This window comes from Petromyzon marinus, chromosome 79, assembly GCF_048934315.1.
Source record: "Petromyzon marinus isolate PM22_M1 ecotype Great Lakes invasive population chromosome 79, UKy_Petmar_22M1.pri1.0, whole genome shotgun sequence".
Classification (NCBI taxonomy): Eukaryota; Metazoa; Chordata; class Hyperoartia; order Petromyzontiformes; family Petromyzontidae; genus Petromyzon; species Petromyzon marinus.
The window spans coordinates 23,919,391-23,946,128 of NC_133745.1; the positions used below are offsets into that span (position 1 = coordinate 23,919,391).

The 26,738-nt window shown below is 44.9% G+C and overlaps 1 protein-coding gene across 4 annotated transcripts in view; it reads right to left on the reverse strand.

Annotated features, from left to right (window-relative positions):
- Positions 1-26,738, reverse strand: part of LOC116937957 (NACHT, LRR and PYD domains-containing protein 3-like) — a 98,767-nt gene that overhangs the window by 44,957 nt on the left and 27,072 nt on the right. For 3 of the 4 annotated variants that reach the window (XR_012931035.1, XM_076057055.1, XM_076057054.1), the window contains 2 exons: positions 20,279-20,658; positions 16,271-17,954 (listed from right to left, as the gene is read on the reverse strand). The exons of the other annotated variant lie outside the window; for it this stretch is intronic. Coding sequence is in view for 2 of the 3 variants with exons in the window: in XM_076057055.1 (XP_075913170.1) it covers positions 16,271-17,954; positions 20,279-20,639 (2,045 nt within the window). In the remaining variant the exon portion in view is untranslated. The remainder of the gene's footprint in view (positions 1-16,270; positions 17,955-20,278; positions 20,659-26,738) is intronic. 4 annotated transcript variants of the gene reach the window in all.

Here is a 26,738-nt window from a genome sequence, read left to right on the forward strand (position 1 = left end):
TGGGGCAAGAAGTGGGAAGCTGAGTGTGGGACACGGGGGAAAGTAACTCGGGAAAAAAACTGCTAGTAAATGGCAGGTATGATGGAAACAACTAAAACCGGTTAAAGCTTTACCAGGTAAAATAACATAATTTCAAAGATTGCTCAATTTGTATCCATCTTCTCGATTGAAGTTATGTCTAAGTTTAAACATCTGGATGGTTTCATGAACAAACTTTTGATAGTAGCTCGAAGGTTTGCAGATTACCTTGGTCTCAGAAAAAAAACAATATCATGCGAGCACACAGCGTTATACAATGGACAGCTACGGCAGAGGTACTGGTTTTGCCGTGTTTCAGATCTGCCTTGTGTTCGCGAACCCGGTCCAAGACATGTCGTCTCGTTCCCCCAATGTAACTGTTACCGCAGGTACAACTCAGCTTGTAGACTCCAGGGTATTGCATATCAGGAATGATCTCCATCACAGATGGGATTAGATCACTGATTTTGTGTACTGTATTGGATCGGACCTGGATCTTGTGTTTGTTTAAGATTTTGGATACTTTTTGGTAACACCTGCTATGTATGGTAAAGTGATGGTTTTGATTGGATTCTCAGGAGATTGTTTATTCATAGTTGGAGAAACAGCTTTGCAAATAATGCGGTCCGAGTACCCATTCATCTTGAGGGCTTGGTGTACGTGTTCCAGTTCACTGGCTAGGTGGTTCTAGATTTGAAGCTTTCGTGACTGCAAGGATTCATACTCTTTGTTTTTTTCGGTAAATTCACGTAGGCAAAATACAAATAAAAGAAAACAATTAAATTAAATCACGACCTTTTGGAGGCAACACAAGCTTCCGTCTTCAGGTGGAACAGTCACAGCAAGATAGCTGCATCAAGTGGGGAGCTCTGAGACCCTCGAGCTTATATACAGGTTAAGGGGGGGGGGGAGGAGCCAAGCAGGGGACGACGATGGAGTTGGGGGGCTAAGTTAATCCGTCTTTTGTTGTGTTGAGGGTTCAGGGGATGCGGTGGTTCACTGCACGGGGGCAGTGGAAAAAAGGCTGTGCGCTTATAAGGTAGCTAAAGTTTTGACTTGGTTTATGACATCTTTCTAGTGGTTTCCTCCGAAACATCGTGATTTAATGTAGTTTTTTTACTAAAATAACCAAAGAGTATTAATCCTTGCAGTCACGAAAGCTTCAAATCTAGAATTAATGACCTCTACGGGGAGGATTTCCACCTATCTGTTAGAGCGTTTAACAGACAACGAGATAAGAAGTCACAGCTCATCGAGACGCTAACCTTCCTCAAAAGAAGCCGCGATAACAAGGTAATACCCATCGCTTTCACACTCACATCTGCTGCTGTATCTGCACCGAACTCTAAACGGATTTTGTTTAATGCTAGCCTATCACTAATCACAGAGAGGATAAGAGTATTCCGATTTGAACTCGATAGTTTAGACAGGACTCTCCTACAATCTCATTTAATGTTAACAAAAAAAATGCCCCCTTCTGATTGGAACCACGTTGACAACATGACTGCTGCCTCTGCTGATTAACTGTCAGTCAAATGCAAAGCTAACCTGATCGCTAAATTCAACCTCCTATCAAAGAAGAACCCAGTACCACACATCACAAAACTGGACGTTAACAAAATCGTTATTAATCAGTAACATCCCGATTTCGGAAAATCTGAAAACAGTACTGACTAAAGGACTAAATTTCGCTGTCACCCCTAAACATATACTAGAAGAGGATATCATCTCTCAGGTCGATGTAGCCCTCAAAGGCATAGGACACATCCAAGCAGACGTTGCGAGAGCTGAAATAGCCACTATGCTTAAGAATGCTAAGAAACCCATGAGCAACATCAGCAAAAATGAATGCTCTGAACTCGCGAATTAAAAAAGAGGGATGATATAGTCATCCTCTCGGCCGACAAAGGCAATGTCACTGTCATTATGGATAAAAACTCATGCAACAACAAAATCCAGGACCTCAATGATGGGAGTTACTCAAAAATTAAAAGTGATCCTACTAACAGCCTAACGATAAAAAACCAACAAGATCATCGCTAGATCGACTTCCCTAATCGAACCAACCAAACGTCTCTCCCTAAAACCCTCTGCTGCAAGACCTCCCAGATTCTATGGTCTTCCCAAGATCCATAAAGAAGGTACCCCACTGCGACCCATCGTGTCCACGATCAACTCCCCTACCGACAAGCCAGCCCGTTTTCTGTCGGATACTCTGCTTCCCTTCACTGGCAATACCACCTCAGCAGTACTTAACTCAACCCAATTGGTTTCTATGGTCAAAGACATTGTACTATCTCCTGACGATATCCTCGTCAGCTTTTATGTGGTCTCTCTGTTCACTAAGGTCCCAGTACCTGATACCATAACAATAATTGAAGATTTGGTCCAACATGGACTGAACCCTGATGTACCTGCACTGGTTAGGCACTGCCTCACCAACACTTACTTTACCTGGAATGGCACCTTCTACAAACAAAATGAGGGTACCCCTATGGGTTCCCTCTTGTCACCAGTGATAGCCAATGTTTTCATGGAGAAATTTGAATCGGACGCCATCCAGACATCCACCCTTCGTCCTTCCCCGTGGAAGAGATATGTGGATGACACTTTCGTCATTTGGCCACATGGCCTCCCAGCTTTGAACCATTTCCTAGACCACATCAATTCCAGACACCCATCCATCAAATTCACCATGGAAGTGGAGAAAGATGGCAAGCTGCCATTCTTGCATGTTCTGTTTGAGAGAAGGACTGATGGCGCTTTGGAACATTCTGTTTACAGGAAGTCCACCCACACAGATTCCTACTTGAAGCCTTATTCCCACCACCAACCGGCTCAAACTAATTCTCTCATCAAAACATTATACCATAGAGCTCATTGCATTTCTGACCAACACCACCTGACCAGTGACTTACATCTAGCCCTAAAAGATGAACGGTTACTCTGACCGTATCATCCGCCAAGCTGTTTCTCCCACCATAGAGAAACAACCACTTGACACTCTGATCAAAATCATCACACTGCCATACATAGCAGGCGTTACTAAAAAAAATTCCAAAATTCTAAACAATCACAAGATCCAGGTTCGGTTCAATACAGTACACAAAATCCGTGATCTAATCCCATCCGTAAAGGATGTCATTCCTGACGTTCAGTACCCCGGTGTTTACAAATTGAGTTGTATTTGTGGTGACTGCTATATCGGGGTGTTGTATATGTCGGTTGTTGAAATTTGATGAAAATAATACAAATATAAAGAAATTGGTATTTAGTATAATTATGCTAATTTGTGTAATTATGCGTATAAATTATGCTAATTCGAGGGATAATCATTAATTTATATGTGGGTGTGGTTATGTTAATGACAGTCTTTATGATAATCAGGCCCCGCCTCGTTGACGAGGTGGGGTTATCAATCGGAATAATGCAATTAATCGTATGCAGTTATGCTAGTGTCAACTCGGCTTCATTGTCTAACTTCGTATTATCGATCAGTATAATACAATTATTCTCGCTTTGCCATTTATTGAGTATGTATTAGTGTTTATGTAAGGTCACCAAGTTCATATCTCATCGCAGAACCAGTTCTTATTCATAGATTATAGGAAAGAATCACACCACAACTTCTGCATTAATCAATTCATTTCCTAATTAAACCTTAACTCTAATATAGTATGTGAACTCTCAATCTCGGAACTTCAACACTATATCAATACAGTATCATCAACGACTGTGTGATTTCACTTTGACAACGGCACATGGATTCCTTTCCCTGCATGACACGAGCCGTTGGTGAGAGAGAGAGAGTTAAAACATGTATATGCTTTTCTAAACAAAAACCTTCACTTATAATATGCAAGTTCATATATTTGAAAATATATTGCCCACACCGTCCTGCATTCATTTATAGATCCATAAGCAATTCTTCCAGGAAACTCTTATCCATTGTTTCCCTTTTGTTATCAGAGCAATTAATTCTTATGCAGCTTAAATATGAATACAGTCCTTAATATTATGCGACGGTATTCATACGAAAAGTAATTAAACGAAAATTATTATTTCTAAAGGCACAAATATGCGTTCATAGATCCATCAGCGATATGGTGTAATTAATAAATGGCTTGTAGTGAGGTGTGCGGCGGGACGTGCTTCTCACGGGAGATTAATTAATTCGTGTACAAGATTGTATGATAAGGAAGCCGGTTCAACACGAATTCTCCCTGTGAGCGTAGCTTCGTGGCGAAGGTGTCAAGAACTAATTCGCATTGATTATGGGTAATCTATGCGATTAGAAGTACAATCACAAAACGAAATGGTAAGGAGGAAAATTATGAATATACTTATAAACGACGGATTGTACGGTGACGTGCGACCTTTCTTTGTTCCCATCAAATCGCATACCTCTTGGAACAATTTTGAAGAAAATATTTTGCCTTGATCGATCAGACGACGTTCGGGAGCACCCCTGTCCATTATATAGCCATTGAGGAATGCCTCAGTGATAGTCGCCGCCGACTGGTTGGGGAGCGGCGAGGCCACAGGCTATCGTGAAAAATACTCAACTCCGACTAGCAAATACTTATTCCCATTCATAATAAAGGTTTTTGGGTTAGATCGCGTTTATTTATAAATGTGTCGCAACCCTCCACCACCCGACACGGCCAATCAGCAAAGAAAAGTGTCACGTTGACAAAAGACAAATAATTCACTACTTCAGCCCACCGGTGTGTTGAAGAGTTAATCCACATTTACAGTTTGAGTACGACGTTTCGCTGGTAAATACTTCCAGCATCATCGGGCAATTCGCCATTCTGGCGAATTGCCCGATGCCCGATGATGCTGGAAGTATTTACCAGCGAAACGTCGTACTCAAACTGTAAATGTGGATTAACTCTTCAACACACCGGTGGGCTGAAGTAGTGAATTATTTGTCTTTTGTCAACGTGACACTTTTCTTTGCTGATTGGCCGTGTCGGGTGGTGGAGGGTTGCGACACATTTATAAATAAACGCGATCTAACCCAAAAACCTTTATTATGAATAATATTGGTCGCAAAAGCCTACGTGTTAAACTGACTTATTCCCATGATAGGTAGTGGGAAATGGATCAAGAATGTCCAAAGCAACTAGTTCATGTACGCGGGAGACCTGAATCGATTGCAACGGTGGACAACAGGGTTTCGCTGGCGGTTTCTGCTGCACGCACTGCAAAACTCTTTCAGCAAATTAACGAGATACTCAGCCATGCCAGGCCAGAAGAACTCAAGCTTAAGTGTAGCCAGTGTCTTATGCACATCCAGGTGTAACAGGCACTAGTGTACCACCCAAATGACCTTACTCCACAGGGCAGTGGGCACAACATGTTATAATGGTGCAACCCTCCGTCCCAATGCATGAGCAATCTGCCTCTAAGAATGACAGAGGCAATACCCCGTTGATCCCCGCCCCCATCAGCCTCCCTGATACGGCGTCGCAATTTAAGCAGGGAAGCATCTTCAACCTGGAGGCGCCCCCATTCTTCGTGATCCAACCCAATGACGGCGTCAAGCGCCACCGGACCTCCGGCCACCTCAGAGGTTACAACCTCGGCCGACGCCACAAAGGGAGGAGGCGAGTACTCGTTGGGTGGCTTACAGTGCCCGCAGTCCAAAAAACACCCGCACCCATCGCTCGTTGGTAATCGAGAGAGAGCGTCAGCGTTCGTGTGTCGAGAGCCGTTGTGATAGGTAACATTAAAGGTGTAGTCCCGGAGGAGCTACAACCAATGTAAAAGTTGGCCAGACGGCTGTTCAACATGCAGTGGGTGCTGTAGCACTGCGTGGTCAGAGCGCACCTCAAAGCGTCTACCATACAAATAAGGGCGATACTTTTGCATGAAAAACACAATAGCTAACAGTTCCTGGCTTGGAACACAGTACCGTTGTTCGGCCAGAGACAGAACTCTGCTTCCTTATGCGATAACACTGTCGACGCCAGACAACTTGAGACAGAACAGCTCCAATTCCGGTGTTACTAGCGTCTGTATCAAGGACGAACGGCAAGGAAAAGTCGAGGTAGCTAGGACGAGGGGTGTTCACCAAGCCATCCAGGAGTGCAACAAATGCGGCCTCCTCCTCCCAATGGGATTTCTGACCCTTTGCCATCTAGGCTTGGAGAGGTGTAGCAATGGTAGTGAACCCGGCGACAAAACGGGGGTAATAGGACCCGAATCCAATGAAACTGCGCACCTACCCCATTGACGTGGGGGTCGGCCAAGTACGAACACACGGGGTTTTGTCCGGGTCACTCGCAATACCCAATTTACTTACTAGGTGGCCAAGATACCGAACCGATATTTGGAGGTGACACTTTTGTGGTTTAAATTTCAGGTTGGCCACACTAATTTTAATAAAGACAGCACGTAGCTGTTTGAAGTGTTCATCAAACTTACGGCTGAAAACGATCACATCATGGAGATATATTAGGTGTGACTTCCACTGGAGACCAGCCAGAATCAGTTCTATAAATCGCCGGAACATAGCCGGCATGGAATTAAGACCCATCGGAAGCCAACTTAATTCGACCAAGCCTTGTGGTGTATGAAAGGCTGTTTTGGGCTTAGAGGCTTCATCTAGCAGCAACTGCCAAAACCCAGATAGGAGATCAAGAGTGGAAAAGAACCGTGCTCCTGATAGAGCATCCAGTGAGTCGCCCATTCAAGGTAGAGGGTACGCATCAGCAACAGAGATCTTATTAAGCTTAGAGAAGTCAACACAAAAGCGCAAGCTACCATCCTGCTTTTTAACAAATACAACTGGGGCTCCCCATGGGCTGGTGGATGGTGAAATAATATCCGCGGCTAACATTTCGTCAACCGTTAGCCGAACGTGTTCTTTTTTTGTAGGGCTCACCCGGTATGGATTCTGCCGGATGGGAGCGGCATCACCCGTATCGATGTGATGACTCAAAAGCGTAGTGCAGCTGATGTAAAATTAGCCTTTGCAAAAAACATCCCAGAATTTGCGCAAAAGCGCCATTAATTCCCCCCTCTGGACGTCAGACAATTCCGAATTTTCTGAGCAAAGCGTATCCATCCACCCCTCATCAGGACTCTAGCACGGCTGAGTATTTGATGCGGAACCCACACTGACAATGATGCTTCCCTTATGAAGCGCTAGCGACGCATGAGCGAGCACGGTTCCTTCTTTAATGATTGACATGTCTAACCCTGCGTTAAGGACCTGAATGAAGGGTTCCTGATTATTGGATACCAATGCCTGGGCCCCTACTAACGTCAATCCACGACTGTCTTGATTAGAGGGTTCCAAGAGGATTCCTCCCACCATCGCCTCCTGGTCTAGTGGCTTTCGCAATCGCAAAGGAACCAACATTTGTGCGCCGGGGGGAATCTTTACCATCCTACGTGTAGGTGCTTGCACGGTAGCGTTAGCTGTGGACAAGCGAGTGGGAGAAGGCAAGAGTGTCATTTGACGGCCAGATGGTAATTAAGGGCACCCCTGTTCGATCAACATTTTCAGAGGCATCCTTCGCAGAAAATCAGTCCTGAGCAAGCAGGGAATAGCAAAAAACATTAATACAAGAACCGGTCCTGTAAATTTGACATCCACAATGCACACTTCCACTGTTATTCTCCCAATGATGCACAATGAGCCGCCGTTTGTGGCGAAGCATGGAGCTTTCGACAGGGCATAAGGTACAACATTTAGGTGGCAAGATATTATAAATCAACTCTGAAATGATGGTCGCTGACGCACTGGTGTCAACGAGCATCCTGATTACAACCCCTTCTATCAATCCAATAACACTCGATGGACCAGCTCCGACCACTGACTGGGTCGGAGCGGCCGGCCGGTCCGATCAAAGTCAAAATCCTCCCACACCGACGCATGACCAGAACAGAAACAGAACGAGATGGGTGAGGTGGATTCAGGGGCCGAGTGTGTGGTATGTCGCAACTCGCCTTCGGGTGCAGCGGAGTGGCAGACGGTCGGACGAATGACGGCGGTGGTCCAGGGAGGCATCATTGCGGCACGCGGCAGCCCGACGAGACGTGCCCCGGCAGGCCGCAGCTGTAGTACACGACGAGCCTTCTCCCAGGACAAGGAGATGACTTCCGCCATTGTTGGTCTTCCGCCAGTCGCACCATGCCGTCCCCTCGCCCGCCTCCGCTCTGAGTCGATGCGCAGGCTGGGACAGGCTCCACATCTTCATGTGTATCGTGCGCCTCATGGGGTGCGGTAAACGCCGCCAACCTCTTGTGTTGTTGCAAGAGCTGTTGAGCCTGGATGCATCTTGCAACCTTGATAGACGAAAGATCATAGTCTACAGCCAGCAGGACGATGTTGAGGTCCTTAGCCAAAGCCAGCAATCTCTTGAGGACCAGCGAGTCGACTCCATCGTGGTCCATCCTCGGAAAGGCAGCCTTTGCTAGCGCCAAAAGTGTGCTACGGAAGGTGAGGGGCGTCTCGTTTTCTCCCCTCCTCCACATAGCGAACTTATGGCGCACATTCGGCGGCGGCTGGTAAATTGCCACCATTTGGTCAAAGGCTTGAGTCAGCTTGGCTGACTCAAGCCTTTGACGGCGAGATGATACGAAACGCCGCCAGGGCGTCGCCATCAAGGGTGTCGGGCATTGCCAAGTCAGCGTTTGTCAGGAACTGCCGATTGAAGGCCACTCAGTCGCCTCCGGTGGCTGTAAATTATTTTAAGAAGGGCAGTCGTCACCAGAGAGATGGGACGCTCACAGGTGAGCTTGATGCAGATTTGACAGGCTCTTATCAGAAGAGCAGCCGCTCTTCTAATAAGATTGCGGCTGCAAGCGCAGGCTGCACCACAGAGGTTACCGCTTGGCGTGAAATGGCGGCGGAAACTTTATTTCCGCTTGGCTCCACTGCTTCCCCGTCCACTGCTGTCTCCTCGTAGTGGAGTTCCACGACGATGGATGCAGCGGCTTGGAAGAGCTCTGCAAGGCAGGATGTGCCGCCCGGCACTCCTTCACCGACGGCGGTGAGCCGTCACGTGCCCCGGGTCAGTGTGCTGCTCTGTGACAGCACCTTGCCTTCCTCCTCCGGGGTCGCCATCCCCGGGGCTGTTTAAGGGATGAGGTCTTCATCTCGTCCAACGTCCTGGTACATAGTCTGCATCGCGTAGCCATAACCGAAGACGTTTAACTCTACTAGAGAATGTTTGTCCACTTCCGACACCAGTTGTGGTGGATTCAACTGAGTCGCAGACGTACTCTTTAGTGGCAAACACATTTATTAATACCAACAAACGGGGTAACTACCCCTTAACACTCTCACAACCAGGCGAACTGCACTGATTACACAGTAACTAGCTACAATGGACCGGACCACAGCTTGGGTCCAGGTCCAAGTGTTGAGACTCTGTATAATGTAGAATGTAGAACGTAGATTCTTCAGGATGAACAACAACAGCCGGGGTCCCTCGGGGACCCGGCTTATATCCTCTGTGGCGTGGCTGGCTCCGCCCCTGGCCATGACCGCCTTCCAGAGTCCTCGAGCAGGATCTCGGCCCTGACACGTGACCACCCCTAGCCCGCACTTTGTGGTCTTGTGTAGACTTAACCGGTCACGTGTCCTCTGGGGTCAACCAGAGTGCCACGGCCTATAGTAACCCCATTCCCTGTGACCGGCACTCTCACACCCTATTCTGTAGGGGTCGGCACTGCAGGCAGAGTGTGGTGTCATCCAGCACTGTCAGTCAGCGCTCACCGAGCCCCTCCAGGGCCAGTACTGCACCCACATGTGAGTGGAGCCCGTGATGTTAATACACTACTCGCCATGCCTCTCTAGGGCCGGCATTACACAGTGACATCCGCCATGTCACTACACAAGCATGGAGAAGGGAGGGAATGACCGTGGCCGAGAAGACCTGAAGCTTCATGTGGAGCGACAGTCTATCTAGCTTGCACACAGCGTTGCACAGCCAATGAAAAGATAATGCCACTCGAGTGAGACCTCAGCCCCACCAAAACTAAGCATTCTTGTGTTATTTTATTTTATCAATTTATTATTTTATTCTCATTCTACGTGACTTTACCGAAAGAACCAAAGAAGATGAATCCTTGCAGTCACGAAAGCTTTAAATCGAAATTTGAGACCTAAGTTGACAAGCCGGAGCCCGTCATGAGCACACTACCCAGGTATAGACAACTCTCCACTCTTTCCACAACTGCCCAATCCCCAATTTGGAGTTATGGAGCTGGAGTGTCTGATGATACAAAATACCCAGGGCAGGTGCTTAGTTTTGGTGGGGCTGATGGTAAGGCCCTACCTTTTAGTGGAACGCTCCAGGTTCAACCGCAGTGCCTCCAACTCCTCCTCTGAGTGAGGAGCAATCACCAGATCATCGGCATATGTAACATAGTTGACTAATAGGAAGCCATCCCTTGACCGCACCCGGGCATCGATCAGTCCCCATTGTATCTGTATAGATGGAAATTCCTTCGGTACAGCCATCGAAGGCTTCACAAACTACGTGGTCAAAATATATGTTAAATGATGTGGGAGCCAAAGGACATCCCTGTCGCACTCCAATGTGAACAGGGAATGGCTCCTACTCCCAGCCATGTAGTTTTACCAGTGCCTGCTCACCATTATGAAGGTCCTTAATGATTGTTTTCAGAGTCAGGGACTCCGAAAGCAAGAAGAACAACCCAGAGCCCAGGTCTACTCTGATGGTATCATAGGCCTTGACCAGGTCAATAAAGCAGAGATATAGGTCATATTGGAATTATCTACATATCTGCTGTAGCAGACGGACAGAAAATATGGCATCTGTGCAGGACTGCCCTGGCCGCAAACCACAATGGAGCTCCAAAAGCCTCTCCTCAGTGTGCCTGGCAAGGTGATGTTGAATAATACTTGCTAGCACCTTTCCCAACACACTGAGGATGGAGATGCCCCTGTAGTTGTTACAATTTGTGTGGTCCCACTTATTAAATAGGGGGACCACCAGGGCATCCTTCCAATCCTGTGGAACTAGTCCAGTTGTTTTACATTATGATTATGTCATGCAGGGCAATCTGCACACAAAAACCACCCTCCCTCAGCAGTTTGCTTGGAAGAGCATCTCTGCCCGGTGCATTTCCTGGTCTCTGGATCGCCTTCCATACTTCCTCAACAGATGGAAGTTCAGCCAGCCACTCACAGGGGGTAACTACTTATTCCAATATTTATGGCAATGGAACAACATTCATCTATGTTCGACAACAACCCACCCCGACAAGAGTGTTGATGTACTGTATGGTCAAATAACCCCCAAGACCTGCATGGTGTGGGAGTGCCTTATCCAGCAGTGGAGTGACCAAAGGCTGTACCTGTACGTGTGTAGGAGTGTGTGAGTTTATATGTAAACTATGTCTACGTTTGTTTGTGTACATGTCTGTGTGTGTATATACGAGTTGCTTTCATTGTGCATTTCTATGCGTTTATGGCAATGGTGGGAAAGTCATTGGCACATTCCATTACAAACTACGTGACCTGGGTCTAGGATCTGGTAACAGCATCAGTGCTGAGGGATAAAAAAAAATCTGGTCATCGAACTCCCCTAGGGTGACTCAGCCTTAAATGAGTACCTGGGATGGTGTATGAACATCAGCAATGGGGAGAAAAAGACAGCCAAGGACGGTGCTAGTCAGGGAAGTACAATTAGCACTTGACTCAAAAGTGTGTGCAGGTTCCACGGGGAGATTGTCTTTGTGCTCTAAAGTGCAGTGTAGTAGTGTGTGCTTGTTCTCTGTCACTGGCTTCACTTTCCCCAAAAGTTTGTATGGGTTACTTGGGGGAACTTTGTCTCTTTAATGATTTACAACTAAGATTGACATTAATTACGTATAAGCTGTTTCTGTAGTGGAGGGCACCATCACTGAACATGATCCACTGTGAACCAGGAGCTTGAATCGGCCACGTGGATCAAACCGTTACCCTCACTCTCCACTGCCGATCCACTATCAGGGCTCCATTTTCTCAGTGTGGCCTACGGTCACCTCACTTGCTGCACCTCGTGTGAGGGCTATCATTATTGCTAATTGAATGTTGCTTAAGATGATGGAAAGCATTACAGCAGCCATGCATATGCATAACTTTTCTTCCTTTTGTTCTTTAATGTACAACCAGTGCAGCATTCACTGTAGACCCATCTACTCACTATACATTTACTCATCCACTCGCACTAATTCACTCATTTACCAACCCACTCACACACTAATTCACTCATTCACCAACCCACTCACACACCACTGACCCACCAACTCACATCCTCACCTAACTCCACATACTCACTCATCGATCCACCTACTAAGTCCCCCACCAACTCAAGCAGGCACGCACTCACTCACCAAACATTTTCCCTCCGTGGACAAGTGGGCGTGGGAGGAGAATAGTGAAGGGATGGGCAAGGGTGGGGGATGGTTTATGGGAAAAATGAAGGCAGGAGCAGATTGGGGGGTTAGTGGGAGGGGTAAGTGTGGAGTGCGGGGAGAGGAGTGAAGTGAGGAGTGTGGACAATGATTTCAGTGACAAGGGGAAGTATTTTGTCAAAAGTTGTGTTCATGCATGGGCTATGCATGTCCGAGTGTTTACGCAAGTGTAGTGACTATCTTGATTTGATGCTTTCGTTTCTGCAGGAATCCATACTCTTTGGTTCTTTCGGTAAAGTCACGTAGTTAGAAATACATTTAAATAAAACAAATCACTACGTTTTGATTACAAGACAAGCAATCATCATCAGGTGGGAAAACCACAGCAATATATTTTTTTACCGAAGTGGGAGAGAGAGCTGCCGTGGCAAGAGGTTAAATAGTTAAGAAGGGGGGAGGGGCAAGGGGGGAGAGAGAGAGGAGGGGGGGGTAGGGCGAGGGGAGCGCTGCGTGAGCGCTATGAGATGGGACGTGAGGCTGGGAGAAGGAAGTGGGTGGGGGTGGAAGTGGGAGGCCAAGAAAGCTGGGGATGCGGGGGGAAATTAACTCGGAAAAGCAGACTAGTGCCCGATAGATATGATAGACACAACCATAAACAGTTAAGGTTTTACCTGGTTAATAACATACTTCCAATGATTGCTCAATTTGTATCCATCTTCTCGGTTGAAGTTTTGTCTATGTTTATATATCTGGATGGCTTCATGAACAAACCATTGATAGTAGCCAGAAGGTTTGCAGAATACCTTGGTCTCGGAAAAAAACAATATCATGCGAGCCCACAGCGCTATAACAATGGTCAGCCATGCCAGAGGTATTGGTTCTGCCGTGTTTCAGATCTGCCTTGTGTTCGTGGACATGGCAGAGACACCACTACGAGACAAGAAGGCTCACATGATCGAGTCTCTCACCTTTCTGAAGAGATGCCGCGACAACAAGGTAATACCGACCACATTTACACTCACATCTGCTTCTGTCACTTCTCCTAATGCCAAACGGATCTTATTCAGAGCTAGCCTTTCTCTAATCTCAGAGAGGATAAGACTACTCCGTCTTGAACTTGATAATTTAGACAAATGTCTCCTACAATCACACTTACAATTCACAGATAAAATGTCCACATTTGATTGGAACCTTGTAGATACATGACTGCTTCTTCTGCCGCAACAATGTCTTAAAAATGTAAGGTTAACCTTATTGTTAAATTCAATAACTTGTCCAAAAATAAACCAGATCCACACGTTAAAAAGCTGGATATTAACAAGATTGTTATCAATCAGAGTAGCAGCACAATCTCCGATAGCCTAAAATCGGTACTAGCTAGAGGGCTGAATTTTGCTGCCACCCCCAAACACATCCCAGTTGATGATTTAATCGCCCACGTAGATGTAGCCCTCAAAGGCTTGGGACACATCCCGACAGACGTGGCAAGATCTGAAATAGCCACCATCCTTAAAAATGCTAAGAAATCTATTAGTAACATCAGCAAAGATGAACGCTCTGAACTCGCCAAATTGAAAAATAGAGATGACAGTCATCTTCTCAGCCTACAAGGGCAATGCTACTGTCATCATGGATAAAACCACATACAACAACAAAATCCAGGATCTTCTTAATGATGGCAGTTACACCAAAATCAACAAAGATCATATCAACCGCCTGACTACAAAAAACAACAATATCATTACCAGTTCGACTTCTCTAATCGAACCATTCAATCGGCTCTCCCTAAAACCTTCTGCTACTAGACCACCCAGATTCTATGGTCTTCAAAACTCCATAAAGAAGGCACTCTACTTCGGCCGATCGTTTCCACTATCAACTCAGCTACCTACAAACTGGCCCGTTTTCTGTTAGATACCTTGCTTACATTCACAGGTATGACTACCTCAGCAGTACGTAACTCAGCTCACTTGGTCTCTCTAATCAAGGGCAATTCACTTTCCCCAGATGATTTGCTCGTCAGCTTTGATGTAGTTTCTCTGGTCACCAAGGTTCCTGTACCTGACACCTTAGCAATAATTGAAGACTTAATACAACATGGACTGAGTCCTGATGTACCTACTCTAGTTAGGCACTGCCTTACCAACACTTACTTCACCTGGAATGGTTCTTTCTACAAACAAATTGAAGGTACCCCCATGGGTTCCCTCTTGTCACCAGTGATTCCGAATGTTTTCATGGATAAATTTGAAACAGATGCCATCCAGACATCCACCCTACGTCCTTCCTTGTGGAAGAGATATGTAGATGACACTTTCGTCATTTGGCCACGTGGCCTGCCATCTTTGAACCAATTTCTCAACGACATCAATTCCATACACCCATTCATCTAATTCACCATGGAAGTGGAGAAGGATGGTAAGCTACCATTTCTGGATGTTTTGTTTGAGAAGAGACCTGACGGCTCGTTGGGACACTGTCTACAGGAAAGCCATCCACACACATTCCTATCTGATACCTGATTCCCACCACCATCCGGGACTGAAGACTTCCCTCATCAAATCATTACACCATAGGGCCCACTGCATTTCTGACCAACACCACCAAAACTGGAACACGTACACCAAGCCCTCAAGATGAATGGGTACTCGGACAGCATTATTCGCAAAGCTGTTTCTCCAACCATGGAGAAACAACTCCATGAGAAGCCCATCAAAACCATCATGTTACCATACAGGGCATGTGTTACTAATAATATTTCCAAAATCTTAAACAAACACAAGATCCAGGTCCGATTCAATACAGTACACAATCAGTGATCTAATCCCATCTGTGAAGGAGGTCATTCCTGATATGCAATACCCTGGAGTCTACAAACTGAGTTGTACCTGCGGTAGCAGTTACATTAAGGAAACGAAACTACATGTCTCGGACCGGGTTCGCGAACACAGCGCAGATCTGAAACACGGCAGAACCAGTACCTCTGCCGTAGCTGTCCATTGTATAACGCTGTGTGCTCGCATGATATTGTTTTTTTCCGAGACCAAGGGACTCTGCAAACCTTCGGGCTACTATCAAAGATTTGTTCATGAAGCCATACAGATATATAAACATAGACATAATTTCAACCGAGAAGATGGATACAAATTGAGCAATCATTGGAAGGATGTTATTAACCAGGTAAAACCCTAATTGCGTTATGGTTGTGTCTATCATATCTGCTGGGTACCAGTCTATTTTCCCGAGTTATTTTCCCCCCGCATCCACAGCTTTCTCGGCCTCCCACTTTCAGCCCTGTCCACTTCCCCCCCCCCAGCCTCACGTACCCTCTCATAGCGCTCACGCAGCGCTCCGCTCCCCCTACTCCACACCCCCCCCTCTCTCTCCCTCCTTGCCTATCTCCCCTTCTTAACTATATAACCACTTGCCACGGCAGCTTTCTCTCCCACTTCAGCAAAAAAAAATCTTGCTGTCGTTTTCCCACATGTTGATAATTGCTTGTGTTGCAATAGAAACGTCGTGATTTGTTTTATTTTAATTTATTTCTAATTACGTGACTTTACCGAAAGAACCAAAGAGTAGTGTAGTGACTGAATGGGGTTGCATTTGACTCTGTGCACAGTTACTAAGTGAGGATTCTTACAGGCAAAAATCCGCCAAAAAGTCTTTACAAGCTGCTGGGGCAAGTGCTGTTAGAGAGCACCTATGAAGGCCGGTATGGTATATGATGGGGTGGGTGACCAGCATCACGCCTGGCGGCCATTGTCTCACAAGTAGCAATATTTTACACACTGCACCTGGTACTTATTTGAAGACGAGTTGCACGCACAATTTGTGAAGTAGCGAATGCGAGGTGTGCCAGTCTTACATTAGCTCTTTACATCTGTGCAGTCCAGGCTGGAGTATCTTCATTTCCTCGGTGCCAATGCCACAGCCGAACAGGTTGAGTGTCTGCACAGGCTCTTCTCGATGCTGCAGGATCCAGGAGAGGGCAGCGCAGTCTGGCAGGGACAGCCTTGTGCCTGACAGGTCTATCTCAGTCATGGACCGAGTCACATCACTCAAGTATATGCAGTCGTGCAGCTCGTGCACGCAGTGCAGGAGACTGATGAACCTGTGTTTGTCAACCTTCTGAGTCTTCATGCTGCGATAGAGCCACTCGATTATTTCCTTTTGAGAATCTGCAGATGGAGGATCCAAGATACCCTCAAAGAACTTCCATGGAGTGCTTGATGCTAGTCCACAAAAAAACCTCTGAAACACATCCAACCTCCCATCTTTGCTATCCTCAATAGATTTGATGACGTCACTCACTGGCCATGTTGAATGTGACAGATGCACGGCTATTGCTGCAAAGAATTCCTGCATTGTCAAGTGTAAAAAAGAATAACAACTCCCTTGTTTAATGCCCTCACATGTGAACACTTTGTTGATGAATGTACTTCCTAGTTCAGAAGAACTAACAGCACACTCTTCTAGATCTTTTTGGCTGAACATCTGGATGTTTTGCTGAACCCCCTTCAGAGCCATATTGGCAAGCGGTGATACAATTTCCTTGGCTCTGCGGCTGCCACGTCTATGGTGTACTATGAGCCCAAACACGTATTGTGTGAAGAGGTCGGTCATTGATTTGAGGATAATCTCAGAATGTTCAGACTTTTGAAAATGTTCCTTCAGTGTAATGGCTGCTATATGGCAGAATGAAGGGTTATGGCACAATGTATTCACTGTTTCATTTTCCTGCAGGAGCTTGAGTGCCCTTTCTACTAGACTCCTATCTTGGTAAAATTTGTTAAAGAATGCTACTTTAGCTTCGTTGGAAAACCCAGTGATTTCAACAGCTAGATCAACATTCACTTCACTCAGCTGCTCCATGGCAATGGGTCTGGTCGTTATCAAGACCGAGGCCTTGGGCAAGAGTTTTCCATTCACTAGGGCAGCAATTATGGTTTCTACTGTTGCCGTCTTACGTGGATCAGTACAAGCATTGGCATAGTGAAGGCACTTTCCAAACTCGTCCAATCCATCCATAACAAAAAGGGTTCTCTCTTGGTTTGTGAAAATCTCATTCGCTTTGTTTCCCAAACATGAGTGCAGCTTAGAAAACAGCTCTGCCAGTGACATCTCTCCAACATCATTTATCTCCCTGAACATCATGAGCACAATGTGCTCAAAGCGTTGTGCAAACACTTTCTCTCCTGACAGCAAGCTGTGCACAATGAATTTGCTCAACATGGTTTTACCGCTGCCTGGAGTCCCCACTACAATAACCAGTCGGGGGTGGTTTTGTTCCCCAATGGATTCAACGGGATCAAAGAGATTATTGTAAGTCATCCCTTCTCTCTGTGCTCTCTCCATCATTATCTCGTGCTGCTTGCCTCTCGATAGTAACTCGTGCTCCTTGGTTTCTTGCTGGTGGTAGTAGGGAACCAGAATTGGCTTCACCATCCTCTCTCGCAAAAACACTGCAGGTTCTCCAGGTCGTGCGTTGTAGTCTCGTGTTAATGATGTCAGCTTCAGCAAGAATTCTCGGTAATCATCACCAGGGCTATCTAAATGACACAAATAATTTAACGAGCAAATTAGTTTCACTTACAATAAAAAAAATTCTATAGCAGACAAATATGTTTAAAATAAATTATGTAAAAAAAAGCGTAGCGAATTCGTTCACCATGGATAATGCATCACCATCATGTACATCATGAATTATTGTGTGGAAGTTTTCACAATGTGTATTCTACACATGCATTTTTTTATAAACACTGTACTGTACCTTTGTAAAAAAAAATTATCATAACAAAAATGTTACCACCATTTGTCTTGTGTGTTTTTCATGTGAAAAATATAGTACCATCACATTTCGCATTACTGTGTACATCAGCATCATCACAACCTAATTCTATCAATCTGTGTGTAAAATTCACTGCTTGCCTTATCCTACCATTATTATTTTTTGTTGTTTAGGATGTTGAATTTTACTTTTTATATTTCACTGGTATTGGGGCCGTGTTTCCTCTCCCATCTCAAGCTGACCTTCATCACGTAGCAATGGGACTACACTGGTGGAGTGCAGTACACCAGGCACGGTCCTAGCAGCAGAGAAGATGGAGTGTTTTCACCTCCACAACAGCAGCCACCATGAATTACAGAACTCGTAGCATCCCACGTGTTGCATCGTAGGTTCACTTGAGCTTCAACTAATCTGGCTACTGCATCATCAGCAACACTGTGGCAGCCACTACATTGTGGAGAGTGTCTATTTACAATGACAAATTTGCTCAATAACTTCCATCAGCTTTCCAAGGAAACATTGAACCCAGTGGCTCACCACTTGGGCAATGGTGACCATGGGTAGCGTGATCCCTCTGTATCTGATGTTATTTTAATCTCTCGGGAATCATATACTCGGAGTCATTATCTCCCATGGACTTTTTTTCCAAATGACGAGGGCTGCAAATTTGACGTTTAATCTGGAGTGAATTATAACCAATCCAGTTTAAGTTTCATTTATTTGGTAAAGCCCTGTGAGCCATACGGCTCTTGAATCGGTGCAACCGCAACAAACAAAAACAGGAACAAGAAACATCTTAAAGTGACTACGCGCCAACAGAAAAATCCAGGAAAAAACAGAAAAGTCTTCCAGAAAAAATAGCGTATTTCAACGCTATGTGCAAACATCCCAGTGGGATGCAAGTCAAACAATAACAACCATAATACAATTTAGATTAAAGTTATCAGTCTAACTCTGTACTACAACAAACAAATATGGCTAAACCAAAACGTTTTCGAAATTACCAAAATAAAAGCTTTAAAAGCAATGTAACAGTGATCATAGGAACTGATTAAAATTTAACAATAAACGATATACATAACATGTACTACCAAACTTTGCAGCCATAGCTGGCTGCATGAGTCACTCCATAACAGCAGGAGTATCAGTAGGAGTATCAACTTTTTCAAGAGTTAACAGGAGAGAGTAGGCTCCGTTTCATGAGTCAATGGCAATAAAAGGTTGGGTGTCATTAGAAATAGCAGTGATAGCGAGTCAATATTTAAAATTAGGAATAAAAAATGTCCTCAAAGGAGGAGACATTGTACTGAGAAGAGTAGATAGCCAAGGACGTAGCCATGTGGAACACCATAGAATGGGGGCTTCTGAACGGAAGGCAGTCCTTGCTTGGAAAAATATGGCTCACTTTTAGAGGGTGAGGGTGAAGCAGAAGCAGTGGGGAAGTGTGAGGGATGCCTGCGTAGCCATGCCGATTCAAGAGGATGAAGTGGTGTGTGGTATCCAAAGCAGCCCAAAAGTCAAGAACTAGAAGCAGCTTCCATAATTTAAAAGAGGTGGTTATTTACCCTGCATAGAGGAACAGTTTCAACGACATGGACTTGGTGGAATCTGGATTGTACCAAGTCATGGAGACCATGGCAGCAGATGGGTTTGCTGCCATGGCCACACATCTTGGGCTTCACACTTGAAAGAGAGCTTCATAGCTCATTATATTCTTTTAACTCAAATAAAATGTATGTGTTTGAAGAGGTTAGAGAAAATCACCATGTTGAAGTCTTTTGCAAAGAAAGGTAGGTGTAGGATAGGACAGAAATTCAGGAATGTTGGGGTCCAGTGTGGATGTAATGTTTTGATACTGACACACATTTCCATTATCCATCCATCCTTTCCTCCAAATTGCTGATCCCTTGTACATACCCTGCTATGGAATGGAATATGAATGTCCTCCTCCTGAGAGGGATGTTGCTATGCAAGAGTGGTGCAGTTTGCGAAAATCAAATGACAGTTCATATCAGTTCTAAGCAATCTTTCACTTAAACTTGACAGAGACATGTGAATGGATATGTGAAGTTTAGCATTACTCACGAGAAGCTGCTCCAGGGATGGCTTTACCCGCAGATCTGCTCAGATCGACACCCATCACGTAGAGCTGCTGCTCATGTTGTGATATCCACTGAACCAAGGGAGGGATCTCGGATCTCAGCGGCACCAGCACGGCTTCAATGAATCTCATGCACACTTCTTCTCCCTTGTCGAGCACCAGGTCAACCAGGTCCCGTGTTCGTGTAATGGGGTCAGTCTTGCTTTTAAGGGACGCGTATTCACTGTACAGGATCCCTGCTTGTTGTGAATGGTCAAGCACTTCTGAAGAATTCGCCTGGAGGTATGTCTGCAGTTTCACTTTGTTGGTTCTTATGATCTCATATGCAGGATTTGTTAATGCCATCACGACAATGCAGAGTCACCTGAAGAAAATGAAAACAAACCACGTGTCACCTGTAAGCATAGTCGTGTAATTTTAGCCAGGTATGGGAAAGAATAATAATTATTATAATAAAATGCTGCTACTAAAATCTGAGGTCTTGGTTAGGTACAATTGTGACTTGAGGTATTTGATTGTGATTACATTGAGTTATTTAAATTGTAATGTAAGCTTAAAATTGATATTTAAATTTATGTAAATACATCAAATAGCATCGAAACACCTTAGGCATCTCAAAATACTCTTCGGTGCAAGCATATGAACATTCATATGAACACAACACTACGAAAAAAAAGTTAAATGTTAACCTAATTCAAAACACCACACAGGTTTAGCAGATTAAGCAGCTGCGTGACACCACGTACTCACTGCCTCGATCACCGTGATGCAACGCAGACGGCTAATTGCGCTGTAATGTGCATTGATCGGGATAGCGTCACCTCTCGTTGAGTGACGATTAGGATGGAAGTGGAACGGCAGAGGGTGGGAGCCAGGTTTGATCCTGGGTGGTCCCTATGTAGTGGCCACTCCCATGCTCTCAATGTATGGGCAGGGGGTGCTCTGAAGTCTAGCAGTGGTATGATGTCACATACGCTTCACTGAAATTAATGAACATGATCTTTGTAGAGGTGCAGTATGTTTGTGTGGGGAAGCCAAAACTTAAAGTACACGCATGAGGCAGAGTCAGTGTTACTGTGATGTTCATTATGTTACCTATGTCATTGTTTGCCTGTGTGGCTATCAAACCGTGGGGTTTACGTGTAAATCAAATGCCAGGTACCACGCCATAAGCCCCGTGCTGAGCCAGCGCTATTCCGATTTCGCGTCCATCACCTTAAAAGTATTGTATACCTTTAAAGTAGTTTAATTAGTGATTTAGTGCTGTTTTAATTTATTTATTACATAGCACGTGCTCGACCCTACCAACTCACACGCGTTTGGTGGGGGGGAGGGCACCTACCAAGAAGCCCGAAGGCCTGCTATCCTAGGACCCTGGGGACCCGTTGACCCGCTCCCCTTGTAAGGGCCGGGACTGAGCTGGCCAGTGGTCGGACCCGTACCTTGGCTGGGTTGGGTCAGCATAGCCTCCCCTAGGTTCCCTGTAGCCGGAGGGCTGACAGCCGTAGTCCCAGTGATAGCGCATGCTAGCCCGGAGGCCATACCTCCCCAGGTAGTGTTAGGGACCACTAACATTACTGTACTGTACCGTTTATTGTAATAAACGTGTTGCCTCTACGGACCGTCTCTACTCTCGTCAAACCCCTTACACATTGTCTAACACACACATCGACTGACACAAGCACACATCGAATCACGCGCACACACACATCGACATATACACACAATCGACTCACAGACACAACAACAACCGCCATTGGTCACTAAGTGGCATTGACGTCACCACGACGCTTGTGCCAGGCCATGTGCACCTTGAGGCCACGTGAAGTGTCGAACACCCGCTAGCAGGAGGTCACGGGGCAGACCCAGGTGCCACGGGTCGACTGACTGAGATGACTGAGATGACTGGCTGATGCACCACCTGTGCCACCTGCTGTGCCAACTTGCTGTGCTTTAGCCACCCGGCGCTCCGCTCGTTGTTGTGAGCGTTGCTCCTCCGCCCTCCGTTGTTGTTGGAGGGGACTGCCTCCTACTGCCCAGTAGCGTCCTTCACTTGCCTCCTCCACTGAGGCCGATCTTGACACCGCTGGTACCAGTCATTGGCAAGTTCACTCAGCTCCACGTCCTCCTGTACCACATCACTCCATCTCTACTCTAGCCCGTGCCGCGCCATTTTAGCCCCCTCTATCCGGCCAAACAAAAGCTGTTTAGGCATGCGGTGGCTGGGAATGCGGTCTACATGACCAGCCAACGCAGCCTTGCCCGCCAGAGGAGCTCACCGATGGTACTTTGCCCAGATCTTTCAAGGATTTGTGAGCTCCTCACAAATCCTAGACTCGCACACACATCGACCTACACACACACATATGTACTTACACACACAGAGATATCGACTAACACACACAGACATATCTACTATCACATACACATCGACTCACACACACGCACACACACATCGACTTACTCACACACACCGACTTACTCACACACACCGACTTACACACACATACATAGACTCACAAACACATCGACCTACATGCACACACATTGACTTACACACACACATGAACCCACGCACACACATCGACTCACACACGCACATAGAGCCACACACACATCCATTTACACGCAGACATATCGACATACACACACATACAGCGACTCGCACACATCAACGCACAAACAAACACATCAACTTACTGTTAAATATTATTTTTTTATACGCACACACCATGCACAAATGTGTAATGACAATGTGGATCGATAGTGAGACAGTATGGTTCCCCGGGACCATGGTTACTAATGGACGAGCTAATGATGATTAATGAGACAAGCATTGACAGGGTCACGTAAGGGGAAGCACGGGATCCATTGGCGGGAAAGTGTAATAAGGGTGGTGATCGGCAGGGCCAGGTGTGGTTAGGAGAATTCGGGAATGAGGGCGTGGCCGGACCGGGCGAGGATAAGTAGGAGCGCGAACGGAGGCTTGGGGCTACTTGGTTTGGGGAACTGCCGTGGTCGTTGCCTTGGATTGGGTCGTCTCCTTGGATTGGGTTGTCTCCATCGCCTGCGAGTTGTCTAGAGATTGGAAGCTATGTTGTCTCAGAATAGAGTTGTGTCAATACCCAAGTGTACGGAGTCACTCGCGGTTACGTGTTGAATTGTCATTGGATTTCATTCTTAATAGATATACAGAAGACAAGACAACGTCTCTGAGAGCTACATTACACATACATAGGTCAGTTTAACATGTAGGCTTTCGCGACCAATATTATTCATCTTCTTTGGTTCTTTCGGTAAAGTCACGTAGAATGAGAATAAAATAATACATTGATAAAATAAAATAACACAATAATATTCTCACGACGTTTTGGCCACAACACAAGCGGCCTTCATCAGGTGAAGGGGACGAGACTCTCTGGAGGACAGCACTGGAGTGAGAAAGCCACGCTGAGATCACGACCTTTAAGCTGTGTGAGAAGAAACAAAGCGCCTTGACAAAGGAATTAGCATATAATTTAGCATTGAAATGGCTGAGTGATTAGCTTGTGACTGGTCACAGAAAAGGCTATGTTAAAGTTAAAGCATACACATCCGCAAAGGCACCCCTTGACAAAGGAATTAGCATAGAATTTAGCATTGAAATAGCTAAGTTAAAATATACACATCCGCAGAGGCACTCTTTGACAAGTGAATTAGCATAGAATTTAGCATTGAAATAGCTGAGTGATTAGCTTGTAACTGGTCACAGAAATAGCTATGTTAAAGTCAGAGCATATACATTCACCAAGGCAACTAGTACAAATCAAACAGGAGAATTTAGCATTGAAATAACTAGGCGAATTTAGCATTGAAATAACTGAGTGATTAGCTTGTGACTGGTCACAGAAATGGCTATGTTGAAGTTTAGGCCTACACATCTGAGCTATTCACAGTAACTGGGTATACAATAAAATATATAATGAATACTATATAGTGAACCAATAAAAAATACTAAAATATAAATTACCTCAATGTTATCAATGAACTCTATATTCTCCAATCAGCTAAGCTACCAACAATAAGTCGTTATATATCACAATGCTATATGGCGAAAAATGGGTGGATTCTTACCCTCAACTTTAGCAACACGGATAGCTACGGGTCCTGTTCAGACGGACGAGTTCATCCATGGTCGGAACAGAGGAGGGGGAGAGAGACAGCTGCGAGGCGCTGTTATACTCCATTTTGTAAACCATACCATTAACCGTGGTATGAGAAGTATTAAGAGTCAATGCCAGCGAAAGAGCTGCGGTCTGAAGGTCATTGTAAAATACAAAAACCATCACCTTACCCTACATTGCAGGGGTCACTAAAAAGATCTCCAAAATCCTGAATAAACGCAAGATCCAGGTCCGATTCAACACAGTACATAAAATCCGTGATCTAGTTCCATCTGTAAAAGATGCTGTTCCAGACATACAGTACCCGGGCGTTTACAAACTAAAGTGCCTCTGTGGTAGTAGCTACATTGGAGAAACCAAACGACATATCTCGGACCGCATCCGCGAACATAAAGCGGACTTGAAACACGGTAGAACGAACTCCTCTGCCGTGGCAGATCACTGTTATAATTCAGTGGGCTCATTTGACATTGACTTCTCCAAGACGGAGGTTCTTTGCAAACCAACCGGCTACCATGAGAGATTCGTTGAGGCCATTCACATATACAAGCACAGAGACAATTTCAATCGAGAAGATGGATTCTGGCACTAGTAACCATTGGAAAGATGTTTTAAACCATTTCCGTTCTTAATTAATTGTATTTTACAATGACCTTCAGACCGCAGCTCTTTCGCTGGCATTGACTCTTAATACTTCTCATACCACGGTTAATGGTATGGTTTACAACATGGAGTATAACAGCGCCTCGCAGCTGTCTCTTTCCCCCTCCTCTGTTCCGACCATGGATGAACTCGTCCGTCTGAACGGGACCCGTAGCTATCCGTGTTGCTAAAGTTGAGGGAAGAATCCACCCATTTTTTGCCATATAGCATTGTGATATATAACGACTTATTGTTGGTAGCTTAGCTGATTGGAGAATATAGAGTTTATTGATAACATTGAGGTAATTTATATTTTAGTATTTTTTATTGGTTCACTATATAGTATTCATTATATATTGTATTGTATACCCAGTTACTGTGAATAGCTCAGATGTGTAGGCCTTAACTTCAACATAGCCATTTCTGTGACCAGTCACAAGCTAATCACTCAGTTATTTCAGTGCTAAATTCGCCTAGTTATTTCAATGCTAAATTCTCCTGTTTGATTTGTACTAGTTAGCTCGGTGAATGTATATGCTCTGACTTTAACATAGCTATTTCTGTGACCAGTTACAAGCTAATCAATCAGCTATTTCAATGCAAAATTCTATGCTATTTTCTTTGTCAAGGAGTGCCTCTGTGGATGTGTATACTTTAACTTAGCTATTTCAATGCTAAATTCTATACTAATTTCTTTGTCAAGGGGTGCCTTTGCGGATGTGTATGCTTTAACGTTAACATAGCCTTTTCTGTGACCAGTCACAAGCTAATCACTCAGCCATTTCAATGCTAAATTATATGCTAATTCCTTTGTCAAGGCACTTTGTTTCTTCTCACACAGCTTAAAGGTCGTGATCTCAGCGTGGCTTTCTCACTCCAGCACTGTCCTCCAGACAGTCTCGTCCCCTTCACCTGATGAAGGCCGCTTGTGTTGTGGCCGAAACGTCGTGAGAATATTATTGTGTTATTTTATTTTATCAATTTATTATTTTATTCTCATTCTATGTGACTTTACCGAAAGAACCAAAGAAGATGAATCCTTACAGTCACGAAAGCTTAAAATCGAAATATTATTCATAAAGGTTTTTGGGTTAGATCGCATTATATATAAATATGTCGTAACCCTCCGCCACCCGACAATCTAGTGAGAGAGATCAAACACGTTAAAGACGCACTACGACAGAATGGCTACAATAATGCTCAAATTAACAGAGCACTGAATGCCAAATCACGATCACAAAGCAATACTGCTGAAAGCGATCAGATTGTTAAAACAATAAAAAAAATTCATATATCTCAGGAGTAACTGACAAATTAGCCCGTGTTTTGCAAAAGCAAAACATTACAGTAAGATTTGGTACAGTACACAAAATTCAAAAACTAGTATCTTGCACTAAAGACGCATTACCTAAATTATTAACATAAGGTGTATATCGGATTGATTGTTTATGTGGCAGATGCTATATTGGACAGACGGGACGTAACATCAGCGTAAGACTAAAAGAACATCAAAGAAATATTAAATTATCTCAAACACAACTGTCGGCAGTGGCAGAACATGCTTGTCAACAAGAACACTCAATTGATTTTGATAACGTTGAAGTGTTGTGTGAAACTAATTATTATTGGCAAAGACTAA